This window comes from Mercenaria mercenaria, chromosome 7 (genome assembly GCF_021730395.1).
Source record: "Mercenaria mercenaria strain notata chromosome 7, MADL_Memer_1, whole genome shotgun sequence".
NCBI classification, from domain to species: Eukaryota; Metazoa; Mollusca; class Bivalvia; order Venerida; family Veneridae; genus Mercenaria; species Mercenaria mercenaria.
Genome location: NC_069367.1, coordinates 68,320,527 through 68,334,116, shown reverse-complemented (window position 1 = coordinate 68,334,116; position 13,590 = coordinate 68,320,527). Strand labels below are relative to the sequence as shown.

The window sequence follows — 13,590 nt, the reverse complement described above, 5'->3', positions numbered from 1 at the left end:
TCAAGATGAACATTCAGACCAATTTTCATACAGATCCCATGAAAAATATGGCCTTTAGAGAGGTCACAATGTTTTTCTATTATTTGACCTACTGACCTAGTTTTTGATGGCACGTAACCCAGTTTCGAACATGACCTAGATATCATCAAGATGAACATTCAAACCAACTTTCATACAGATCCCATGAAAAATATGGCCTCTAGAGAGGTCACAAGGTTTTCCTATTATTTGACCTACTGACCTATTTTTTGATGGCACGTGACCCACTTTCGAACTTGACCTAGATATTATCAAGATGAATATTCTGACCAATTTTCATGAAGATCTCATGAAATATATGGCCTCTAGAGAGGTCACAATATTTTTCTATTTTTTGACCTACTGACCTAGTTTTTGAAGGCACGTGACCCAGTTTCGAACTTGACTTAGATATCATCAAGATAAACATTCTGATGAATTTCCACGAAGATCTTGTGAAATATATTGTCTCTAAAGAGGTCACAAGGTTTTTCTATTTTTAGACCTACTGACCTAGTTTTTGACGACACGTGACCCAGTTTTAAACTTGATCTAGATATCATCAAGGTGAACATTCTGACTAATTTTCATGAAGATCTTGTGAAATATATGGCCTCTAGAGAGGTCACAAGGTTTTTCTATTTTTAGACCTACTGACCTAGTTTTTGACGGCACGTGACCCAGTTTCGAACTTGACCTAGATATCATCAAGATAAACATTCTGACCAACTTTCATAAAGATGCCATGAAGAATGTGACCTCTAGAGTGGTCACAAGCAAAAGTTTACGGACGCACGCACGGACGGACGGACGGACGACGGACAACGGACACCGCACGATCACAAAAGCTCACCTTGTCCCTTTGTGACAGGTGAACTAAAAATGCATTGAAAATTCCTGTATTATACAACTGGTAAGGTCAGACCTCTGGTGTTTGTAAACAATTTACATACAATACAGATATTTGATAAAAGCGCTCACATTGATTCACCACGACGTTATTTGAATCTTGTTGAATGTTTTCATTGTTGTTGTTGTTAACTACATTTAAAGTTTGATCATCAACACGAGACCTGGTATCTACAATAGCTGGGCGTCCTACTCCTCCTACACCATCATTGAAAGGATCTCTTATAATAGTCCGTCCCAGCACAGAACGACGAGGGTAGGAATAGGGATCCACTGGGTATCTTGGATACATATCGAGCCTAGGACGGATGATTCGTCTTCGTCCATAACCTGTTTATGAAAAAAAAAATATTTATTTCCAGCGACTACATACATTTTTATTAATATCCGAATTCATTAATCTGCGATGTTAAACGTGTTGAATAATATTTTAAGTATTGAAACTGAATCACTGTCGATCTGTTATTTGTGTACGAGGCAAAGTTGACTAATTATAAAATAATGACTAAAGTGAACAGCGTCATGGAAAATAATTGTGGTACATGTATATTCATATTTTCATTACACATATTTTGTAAACTTGATTACTACAGCTTAATTTTTCTTTCTTTGTTACTGTCAAGTTGAGTTTGTTGTAGGTTATATATGAACTAATATTAGAGTACTTTGCGATTAATTCAAAAATGAGTAAATATTCCGTTTCTTCCAGCAGCCTATTGCTAAGCAGTGAAAATTATCTATTGCTAAGCAGTGAAAATTATCTAAACAATAATGGGACTAAGATCAGATAAGTTAAGAAATTGTTTATCATAGTGACATGTGCATTAATAATACAATTATAACAATAATTATAAATACAAAAGAGCACCCGTCCCAATGGACCTATAAGTCACCTTCATTCATTAAGTATTAAAATGTAACTATTTAAGTCCATTATTAAACGAGTTTGTTAAACATATAGGTAAAAAGGGCGATTTTTTTCTGTCATTTATCTTTTATGTTATTGATATTAGGTACACACTTGCTATCTTGATTTTGAAATTCAGTTGTTTTGTTATTAGATAAAATAACTTCAGCTTAGAAATTAAGTTTAGGCTAAATATTACAAGAACTTACTTCGCATTGTTCGCAATACTGAAGAAGAATGACAAGATCCATTAGGAATAGCCTCATTCCATCAAATGTGATAAAACTGACTTGTTGGTTTCCACTTTTTCAATTTTAATGAAATTTTAGTCAGCACATTTTCCTTTGAATCCGTGCATGTCATCATGTCATATGTACGTTAGATTAAGTTGGTGTGATGAATCTGATGTCTTGTACCATGCCTATTTACCATTTTTCTGTCCTGTTCGGTTATTTGAAAATAACACTTACCTGGCTGTGGATACGGATATTGTGCGTCTATAAGCACTAGACCTCCGAACACTATCTGAAAAAAAAAACCCGTTGAAAATACCTTAATCTGCATGGTGAAAATGTTCTTATTACATACTCGTATTAAGTTACAGTGCAACCGGAAACGTCAATATTTTTTCCATATTGACGTGTGAATTTTATATCGGGTGCATGGTGTCATTTTAATGTGTACCGTTTAATTAATTTCTTTTAATAACGTCAGTATTATCTTTTATTTATTCTGTCTATTGAACATATTCATAATATTTATATAATATTAAAATGTGTAAATACGTATGTAATAATAAGATTTTAAGCTTTGCCTCGAGAAATATGCATTTATTTTTGGGGAATAATATTGCGCTCCTAAAGTCGCGCAATAATTCTGTTGCAGAATTCGTGTATATTTCTCAGTACAAAGCTAATATTTTACGTTTTCCAATTCAAATTTTTGTTTCATTTCTTCTTTTTTATGCATTTGAAAAAAAAACAATTGAGAACTAGAAAGTCAACAAAAGCAAAACTTTATCAACTCGTACCTTAGTCAAATCGTATGTGAATTGATAAAATTGCACGAATAATTCAGTTTGTACCTGTCACTCCCAACTTTAAGTCGTGCCTATTTTCTATCGCTGTTATTTTTCATATTTATCTGTTTTTGATAATTATGCATTGTGATCTTGTTATATTCAGAACATGTTGTTCCCTTTATTTTCTGTTATGGAGGTGGACATTTTATTCTAGTTATTATGAATGAGTTGAATAAGTCGGGTACTAGTTGATACATAGTAATACGGTTTTACTACATTGATGTCACAAAAGAAACAAATTATTTGACTATTTTCAGAATCTTACTTACAATTTAAAAATTCAGTAACGTCGATCAGAACTCATTTTATTGTACGGAAACTTCGATAAACATATTAATTAACTAAAACATATCTCGCGAAAGTGTTACCCAGTTACTTCTTACACAAATAATTTTGACGAAAAATAAAATTTAAAAAAATTAAGAACATTTCAAGTATTTTTAAATCTAGTAACCACATAATTTTCAAAATGTATCATATCTGCGAATCAATGTTCTGAACAACTACGTACTGCGTATTATTAACTATGGTAATCATCTGGTATTAAAAAGAAGGTAAACGACTCGGCAAATTCTAGACCGTCTAAATCTTAATAAGTAAAGTTCTAATACCATTGGTTATACCTTATGGTATACCTAAGGAAACAGTGATTGTTAACAAGTTTTAATTTGGTTATAAACAAACACAGACATAAGAGAGAAAATCAAGAAAATTAGTAAGTTAAGTCTTACCAAAAGCTGAATAAAGTGTGTAAATTTATCCATGTCTATATTTCTAGCTTTAATATCTTCTGTGGCAGTGAAAATGAAAACAATTTGCAACAGTTATATATTATACATATTTTTAACACGACACGAAGATGTATCACTGATTATGTTATTTATTACTTTTATGTACGTCATTAAGAATAAATTAACATTCATTAGCATGATTTAAAAAAAAACTGTAAAGGGTGACATGATTCTTATTTAGTGTTCTAACACGACTAGTGTGTTTGTCTACCAAAATAAGGAAGTTGTACGTGTGACGTTATTAATAAGTGATAAATCCATTGGCTCTACGTCATAGGAAATTGGCTGCTCTGTGAACTGATCCTACGTTACGGCATGCATATGACACGAATACTACAACACACAGGCGCGTTTGGTGAGGATGTCGTGTAAGTATCGAAGACAAATATATCACAAACAATACTATTTTCATTTAATGAATTCAATTGTTTACTGTTCAGACGCGTATTGGCTATGCATTCACAATTGTCCGCTCTCATTGAGTACATACGTTAACGATCCCATAGACTTTACTCGTTATATTTTCACATGAGCATATTATGTTTTACAACGAGTATTGTGGCTGCTGATGCGTGTGGAAGAGATTCACCTGTCGGGTGATAATGTTAGTAGTTTTATTTACAGTTTTCCTGCAGGAAGGTTAAAGTTTGAGTTTTGTGCCAGGAATCTAGTTTTTAACACCCCAAGGGTGGTTTTGTCAGTGACCATTCCAGGTCTATGCCCTTGTTTCCTATTTAATATATGTTTGTATCTGGGTTTTCCTTCCGAACTCTTGACGGTTACTATTTCTGAAGCTTCTACTGCTAGTAAGTCTAAATAGACATTTTTGAATTAAGCCGATACCGAATGCGAGATTATAATCCGATATTCATACTGTATTTTAAGTGATAATCTCAAAACATTTATGTGCTTTAACTTACACCATTCGGAAATATTGGCAAAGTATTGGTCTATTTAAATTAATGTTTTAGACTGAATCACTTGTTTTAAACTACATCAGACTTAACAAAAATTGTTTGTTTTGGTCAAAAATAGGGTGGGTAGGTTGGAAAATTTTTGGGGTTTTTATTTTTTTTTGATTGGACCTTTGGGAAAAATTTTTTTTAGTCAAAAAAGAATAAAAAAAAAAGAGGTTGTCCCTTTAAGCACAGTAATTTGTTTTCTTAGTCCGACCAGTTTAAAGAAAAAAAAAAAGCAATTGCAGTTTATTGTGAAAAATTTTAAAAAAAATATCGAAGGCCGAAAAAATCTAGGGTCTTTTTTAAACATTTGGGGGAGTGGGGATACAAAAAACACAATTTTCTAGGTTTTTTAAAATGTTTGGTCTTTTCTTTTTATACAACAATGAGATTTATTAACCCTATTCTATTAATGTTAAGAAAAAGCCACAAAGATAGCGATTCGTCCCCGACGTGGGGCTTTTTTTGTTAAAACACAAAGGGGGAAAAATAACATCTTCCTTCTTTTTTTGGGCATAGTCGCTTACCCATGAGTTCCTTGAAATCTAAACCCAGACTGCATATTATCCTAATACTTAGTCTTTTTGTGGGGCAAATAAGAATGTTTTTTTAGTAATTCTACGGAGTTTTACAGTTTAAAAAATTTAAAAATTTAATTATTTTCATTTGAAAAATTTTTTCTATAAACAAAAAAATATTAGAGTATAGATTATGAGGGAAACCACCCCTTTTAACCCCAAATTTGACCCTAACCCTGAGTCCAAGTGATAATGCTGACACGGTCAAGGGTACTTGGGTTTTAAAGGAGTAAGTAGCCACACAATTAAAAAACCCATACTGTAAAAAACTTTTGGTTTTTGATAAAGTACTGAAAAAAATATATTTAACTTTCAAAATTTTACCCCCGGGACTGAAAAAAATTACAGAATAGTTTTAGCCTCCATTTTAAAAGCCGAATTAATTTTAACCACTTTAAATTCTCTCTAGTGAGAAAATCAATAACACCGCGTCATTATTGCCAGGTGGAAAAACAGTCATTTTTGCCAGCGTGTAACAATATTGGTTTTCCTTACAGTTTTTTACCCCGGGTGATAATGGTTTCCACCGGGAAAATTAATGTCTTGTTTTTATTTTACATATAAGTTAAGCCTGAGAGTTTTGCCCTTTTGACCAAATGAAAAAAAAAAAGGTTTTTTAAATACAAAATATAAAGAGTCGAAAAAAAATTTTTGTGTAAAAGAAAAAAAATTTACTGATAGTACAAATCCTAAATTTACAACAAAAAATGGTAGCTTAGTTAAGGCTCAGTGTGGATCCTGCGGAATAAAAAAACACATTTTTGTGAAACGTTTTGGGGGAGAAAATGTTATTATAAAGCAAGTTACCTTTATTACCTAAAAAGGGTTTAACACTCCCAGAATATAACATTGGGGCCAAAAAATCCTTAAATAAGGCCTCCTGTTAATGAACTAGACCAGAAGTTGGGAAAAAGTTTTTTGCACGACATGGGGAAAAAAAAAGGTTCACGGAAAAGCAAATGCTTTCCAACTTAAAAACACTAAAAAAAAAACTTTTTGGAGAAAAGATTGCAAAACATTTGTTGTAAAAAGAAATTTAAAAACAAAATAAAAACTTGGGTTTGGACAAAAACAAAATTCATTAAAGGGAAAAAAGCGGGTAAGTATTTACTCAAAAAGCCCCCCAAAATAACATGGATATGAATTAGCAGAAAAATTTACTAAACCCAAATTTAAACGAAAATTTATTAAAACGAAAATGATAAGATATTGATGAACTTGGTCTGCTGATTTGTTGATATGCAAGTTTTTTTCAAAAATAAAAAGGTATAAAGACTTGTTAACTGGTTTGATATATTGACAAATAGCTTGGTTATTCCTTGAAGAGAAACTGGAGAATCGTTACTGAAGCATTTGAAAAAAATAGTTTTAAAAGGTAAACCCTAAAATTTAGGGGGAGATAAAGAAAAAAATTTTTATAAAAAAAAGTGGAATCTTTTTGAAAAAAAATAAGTTTAACAATATCATACATTTAATGAAAAAAAAGCTGTAGAAAATAAAAAATTTTAATAAATTTAAAAAAAAAAAAATTGGGGGAAAATTTACGCAAATATTACTTACATTTATTTAAATAATTTACAAAAAATATTATAAATATAACAAAACAAAACATTCTATAAAAAAATGACACCGACTGAACCCAGAAAAAAACAAAATAAAGGTACTGTTTACTTTAAATACGGAAATTTTAAAGATACCAAGGAGAAAACCCAAAATTTTAAAAATTTGGTGTCGATTTGTTTAACAAACTAAACACTTTTAAAAAAGGATATACACCAAACGGGGAAGAGGAAATATTTTTAAAATTTATGGTTTTAATAACACAAACCCCAAACAACATTAAAAAAGATTTTGAAAAAAAAATTTCGGGGTTAAAATTTTTATGACAAGAACTTTTACCTACTAAACAAGGGGTTTTTTAAAATAAAAAAATTTTACAACGAGGATAGGAAAAATTTAATAGTTGGATTTCGTTTAGTGAATTGGAAGAAATTTAATCAAATTTAAAAATATATTAAATAAAAACAATTTCAAAGGAATAAAAAACAATAGATTTTTTAATTTATTCACTTGACAAACTTGCTGCGCTTATAGAAAAAGTCATAAATTTTGTAAAAGAGAAAATACTGGTTTAAAAATTACGGGGTACTTTGGTTGTTCACGCTTTAGCACTTGTTCCGCTGTTCCCTATATTTGTAGCATTTTGCTGGCGCTGTTCCATTAGTAATTAAATATTTAAAAATCCAAAAAGTGGAGAAAAAAAAAGCTTTTTAAAAATTTACATCTCACAAAATAAAACAATAAAAAAAATCCGGCAAAAAAGTAAATAGAGAAACCCAAAATAAATTTATTCAAGTATTTTAAAATACTTTTAGAAAGAAAAAAAAAAAAAAATTTTCAATACCTCTTAAATTAAAAAGGAATTTAAATTAAAAGGATACAGAAAAAAAATAGAAAAACAGTTGTTTTAAAATTTTAATTGGAAATTTTATTTTTACGTGCTTTTTTTAAAAGATTTTCTATAAGTATTTTATAAAAGGTTAATAAAAAGGGTAGGTAAAAGTTTATGCCAAAAATTAACACCTTTAGGAAAATAATGAAAAAGAAAAAATTTCATAAAAAAAGTACAAAAAAAGAAATTTTTAAAAAATTTTTTATCAAAAGTTAGCGAGAATAAAAAAACATGTGTTTGATAAATTACAAAAGGGATAGATCCTATTTTTAAAAAAAAAATTTTATTTGAAGGAATTGGGGTTTGTTTAATGTTAGAAGGGGGAAAATAGAAAAATTAAAGGTTTCCCCCACCCCCAAAAAATCATCAAAACAATCCAAAAAATGTTATTGAAACCCGTTTGGATCAAGAAAAAAAAAATTTAAATTCGGGTTAAAATAAAAAGGCTGTAAAGGGGAAGAAAAAGTAAAAAGTGGAATAAAAAACTAAGGGAAAAAAAGATAAAATTTAAATATTTTTTCCTTTTTAAAACTTCATTTTTTTTTAATTTGCGTTTTTTTTTTTTCTAAATAAAAATTATAGTCCTGTTAAGAAATTGAGAAGTTTTAAAATCAAATATTAAAAAATTTTAAAATTGAAATACAATAGACAGATCCAAAAATCAATAATTTAACTAAGACGCCACATTTGATATTCTAAAATTAAACTTAATTTTTGCAAAAATGACAAACGATACAAATAAAAATCACTTTTTTTTAATCAAAGGCAAAATTATTCTTAAAAAAAAATTAAAAAAAAACATTTTAAGTCAAGCTGTTGAAAAATAAAAAATGATGTAATTGGATTTCAGAAGGAAGTGATGGAAATAGAGTCATTTGATGTCTTTATATAGATAAATAAAATAATCACTTAGCTGTTTCTATTTTTTAGAATTACCAAACAATTGCAGAATTAAAGGGAAAAAGGATTGAAAATATAAAGAATGATGATAATGAATGTTTTAGAGGTGTATTTTTACAAATTCCTGTTAAAAAAGATCCTAAAAGATTTTTAAAAATTATAAAAAAAATAGAAAAATTTAAATTTAAAAAGGGAAAAAAATTTTCCTTTTAAAAAATCAAATCCCAAAAATAAAACCAAAAATGATATTTCGTTTAATATTTTGGGTTTAAAGTAAAAGTTTATCCTTTGTACAAGTTCAATAGAAGAACACTGGACATGTTCAAATCAGAATAACGAAAAAAACATTATGTCGGATAAAAATTTTTAAGGTTTAAATGTTTAACAAAACAAAACATAAAAATAAAAACTTTTTTGAAAATCATGTTAAAAAATTTTTTCAAAAGAAAGAATTTTAAAAGAACATATAAAAATTTTTTTGCTTTTTATTGATTCAAGCTGAAAAATCCCAAAAGGGGAAGAAAATACTTTTTAAAAAAATTATTAAAAAGGGTTTTTAGCATCCCTTAAAATTTATGTGTTTTTTGAATCAATAACTGAAAAAAAATCAACTGCTTTACCATCACTGAATCTATTTACTGAACCATATCAAAAACAATAGTTTAAGGTTAGGGTTTTAAAAATTTGTTTGTTTTTATGATAAAAAATATCTAAACCAACACAAGTTTACAGGGCCCTAAATAGACCAAAGGCATACCCGATCCCCATTACTACGATCAAAATTTTACGGGAAAATATAATGAAGTAATAGTACTTCACTAGGTTAGCGAAAAAAAAATTTATTTATAAAATGCTTTAAAAAAAAACTTAACAGCCTACTGTAAAAATTTTATTCTAATAATTAAATAACAACGTTTATTACGCCCGTTTGAAAAAAACGTCAATTACGTCCCTTAATTTTGACGTCGCGTCATTCCCATATAATCACGTTAAACATTGTATGTACACGATAAATCGTAGGCGAAAATAGTTGTTTTTTAAAATTAAATACTTTGGAAAAGGGCAGTAATCTTTTTTATTTATTTGATTTTAGACTTCCACTTGTGCCGATCTTTTTCTTTGTCAAGTATATAATAATATATCTTCCTAAGGTGGTAAAAATTTTCAAATCTTTTTTGGTTATCTGTTCGTCTGCTTTAATGACCTGGACAAAGGTCACCCGCATATTTTTGGAGATTGTTTATTTTTAACAAAGGTAGACCGCTTGGTTTATAGGATTAACCGCTTATTGAACATATAAACGAACAATATCACCCCAAAAATTTTAATTAAGAAAATCCTACTAACAGGAAAATGACCTTTAAGGAAAAAAACAAATTTGAATTTATATTCAATTGACAGAATAACCCCAATAAAATTTTTTAAATTTAAACAAAACGCGCATGAATTTAGAAAATCAAACTGCCGACAATATATTTTACCTTTTTTTTTAGTACATTGGTTTTAATAGTCTTTTTTTTCGTTTCACAATTTTTGCAAATTACATAAATTATGTTTATGTGAAATTGGATTTAAGGCCGAAAACCAAACCAAAAACATTTCAACGTTAGAATTTTTAACGCATAAGTTATCCGGGGGGGCATTTAGTTGGGGTGTATGTATTTGTTTTTGTGTTTGCTTGATTTTTTTGGTTTTGTTTTTTTTTTTCTTTTTTTTAAATTGTGTAATACGGTTGTAAATCGTTTGTTTAATCATATGAAATACATGGATTTGTAAATCAAAAATCAAAATTCGCCCTTTTGAAACTCTTAGTAGTTTCAGCTACTAAATGTATTTTTATTTTTTTTATTTCCTGAGTTTTTACCAAAAACAGTTTCTCTGTTTTTATTTCGCCGCCGCCTCGCCCCCGTTTTTCAAAAATTATGACATATGACCCCCCTTTTTTCGCTTTGTACCTTTTACCAAAAATTTAAACCCTATGGGGAAGATGATGTCATGGCGGGGATCGGGGGGGTCATTTAAAAACCTCAGCAGTTACCCAAAAGCAAAATTATATATACGTGAACCCCTTTTGAATTTTTTAAAATGTTTGTTCTTTTTTTTCTTTATGCCGTCTATTTTTTTCGGAATGAATTATCTGTGGGGCGAGCAAATAGAAAATCAATTTTTTAACAATAAATATTTTTATAGGCCCGTACAAAATTCATCAAACAAATCACTTGTTAGTTAAGGGGAAAACAGTCTTTAATGTTAAAGATCCTTTAAAAAGAACTAATGTTATATATTATTTTCTGAAATTATGCTGGGCTGTTTTAAAGTAATCGGGGCCCCTTATAGTAAAGAACCCTGCCCCTTTTAATATTCCATCAAAATATTCGAGATACGGAATAATTTGACTTTATCACAAAAACCTATTAAATGGGTGTATTTTTGTTTCCTGAAACTAAACTAATTGAAATAACAAGATATAGATTGCAGTTTTCGGGCTTTAATATTTCAAAAGGGAAAATTTTTTTCATTTAGGGGGTTTTAGTTTAATTCCACATTTTTAAGGGGCCCAAAAAATTAGTAACTTGGAAAATATACTTCCCGAACAATTTGGGTGGAAATTGAATCAAAAACATCATATTTATGTTCAAAATATGACCCCCCCTTTAAGGTATTTTTGGGATAAGAACAGTTGTCTTGAAATGGCGTTAGAGTGAGGCATCAGGGAATAATTTTTGGAGGTATAAGAAACAAATTTAAAATAAATAACATAAATTAAAAAATGTACTTTTAGTAAATAACTACCAAAATTATTTGTACACCGACAAGAAATTTCGCAAAATACGCAAACAACTAGACCAATAAGTACTAACAATATACGTTTTTTGACTTGGTTTTTGAAAAAAAATGAATTAGTACCATTTTGGAAACCCACGTTTACTTCCAAGTTTATTTTGATTCTAAAAACCCCCTTTTAAGGGAGTCTGGAATTTTAAAAAAGCTGACTTTTTTAAATTAATACTTATTTAAAAAACAATTGGACAATTATAATGATAATATTGTAGACGATCTTTTTTCTAAATTTACAAATAAATTATGGACTTGCAAAACAGTGTATTCCCAAAACATTTGCTTTTGTAAGGCCAAAAGAAAAACCTTGGGATAACAGTAATTCCGAAGGGGTACACGACAAGATATTTCACAAAACCAAATGGGGAAAAAAAACGTTTGGGTTTTATACAAAAAAAAATTAGAAAAAAGAGTAAAAAATATGAGAAAAAAACTAAAAAAAACTTTTTATAAAAACTTAGAACTCTTTTTATGAATAATATTTTAAATCCCGTCAAACGGAAAATTGTTAGAATGTTTAGTAAAGGGAAAATCTTTTCAAAAAGAAAGTAACCGCCATTAAAAACAACAAAGATACTTTCACGTCTTGTAGAGAAAGGAACACCTGAATTATTCTTTGTATCAATATCTCAGGTAGATGATACAAAATGAATCTTCCAAATTTTTTTCTTTTAAAAAAAATGCAGATCTTGACTTTTTTATACAAGAACGGGGAAATTATAGATATCTTAGCAACTTATTTCAAAACAAAGCCTGGACCAATGACAAAGCAATAAAATGTTTAAAAAAAACAACAAAAAAACACTTGTGTTTTCCCCCTGTTTTTCTTTTTTTAATGCTCCTTGTCTGAGGGTATTTTCCCAACAATTTTGGGAAAATAGCACATGTTTTTGCCCCGTTCAAAAAGGGAAAAAACAGAACCATCAAACTATAGACCTACTTCTCATAAGCGCGTTTGGGAAAATAATGGGAAAGTATTATATTTAAAAATATATATTTCCACTTTCATACAATTTTTAATATTTCAAAATCGTCTGGGTTTTTACCACTCTTCCACGATAATCAATTATTGACAATATAATAAAAACTGTGAATTTTAGAAAAGAGATTCTCTTGATCATTTTCTGGATATAGCCAAAGCATTTTATAGGGTTTTGGGATAAAGGTTTTTTTTCAAAAATTAACAGTATGGGAAATTTTTGGAAAATTTATCAAATGGTTAAGAATATTTAAAAGACAATCCCCAAAAATTTGGTTTGGGTTCAACCTTTTCAAATTTAAATTATCTAATGGGGGTTCCTCAAGGCTCTTGTTAGGTCCTTTTTTATTCCCCATTTTTCGTCAATGAATAGCAAGTCAACACAAATATTTTCTAGACTTTTTGAGATGATAGTTTCTACCGATCAAAAAAGTGCATTGCTTTAAGGAAGAAAAGCTAAATAAGACTTTTGTTTAATTTAAACATGGTCTAAACAGGTTGAAACTTCAAACCTTCTAAAACGGAAATTAAAGTTTTTTTCTTTGAAAAGAAATCGACCTCCTTACTTTTTTACAAGTCAACTTAACTTTTTCAAAAAGTAATGATGGTCGATTTCATTACAGAACAGAAAAACATAACTTCCGTTTACTTTCAAAAATAATGATGGCGATTTCATTAAGAACGAGAAAAAAATAAATTCCGTTTTGAAGGATTTAAGTTTTTCAACCCTGTCAATTAACTTTCTAACACCAAAGCTCTAGGGGTCAATTCATTAGGGCGGTCATGCCCAAATATCTCAAATTTATCTAAAGATCAAAATACTGTTCTATGAAAATGCTAAAAATTTTTAAAATTCAAAGAAAAACACTGAAACACATAAAAATAACTCTTTTCTACGAATCACTGAATAGTTCTTTTGTTTGGGTAAATTTTACACAAAAATAAAAAGATACCTTAGAAAAAAAAAAATATGAGGGAGCTCGGGTATTACTGGGCCCAACAAGATCGGTTTCATTTCAAAAATTATATAGAGAAGGTTTGGGGAACACTCTCCCACAGAAGAAAAAATTTAAAATTTCTTTTTAAAGTACAAAGCCAAAAACCCAAAATTACCAAAGTCTTGACACAGTTATTCCCCCCCCAAGTTGACTCAGCTTTTGACAAAACATACTGGTTAA

At 29.2% G+C, this 13,590-nt stretch overlaps 1 protein-coding gene across 4 annotated transcripts in view; it reads right to left on the bottom strand.

Moving 5' to 3' along the window:
• The window catches only part of LOC123553999 (uncharacterized), a 167,859-nt gene that overhangs the window by 37,089 nt on the left and 117,180 nt on the right, over positions 1-13,590 (bottom strand). Inside the window, exons 1-3 of one of the 4 annotated variants that reach the window (XM_053548587.1) lie at positions 3,647-3,794; positions 2,305-2,359; positions 1,000-1,257 (exon numbers count right to left, since the gene is read on the bottom strand). The exons of 1 other annotated variant lie outside the window; for it this stretch is intronic. In XM_053548587.1, the coding sequence (XP_053404562.1) occupies positions 1,000-1,257; positions 2,305-2,359; positions 3,647-3,679 (346 nt within the window). In that variant the 5' untranslated portion in view covers positions 3,680-3,794. Of the gene's footprint in view, positions 1-999; positions 1,258-2,304; positions 2,360-3,646; positions 3,801-13,590 lie in introns of those variants that run through there. 2 more of the 4 variants (XM_053548589.1, XM_045343807.2) reach the window with 2 other exon arrangements.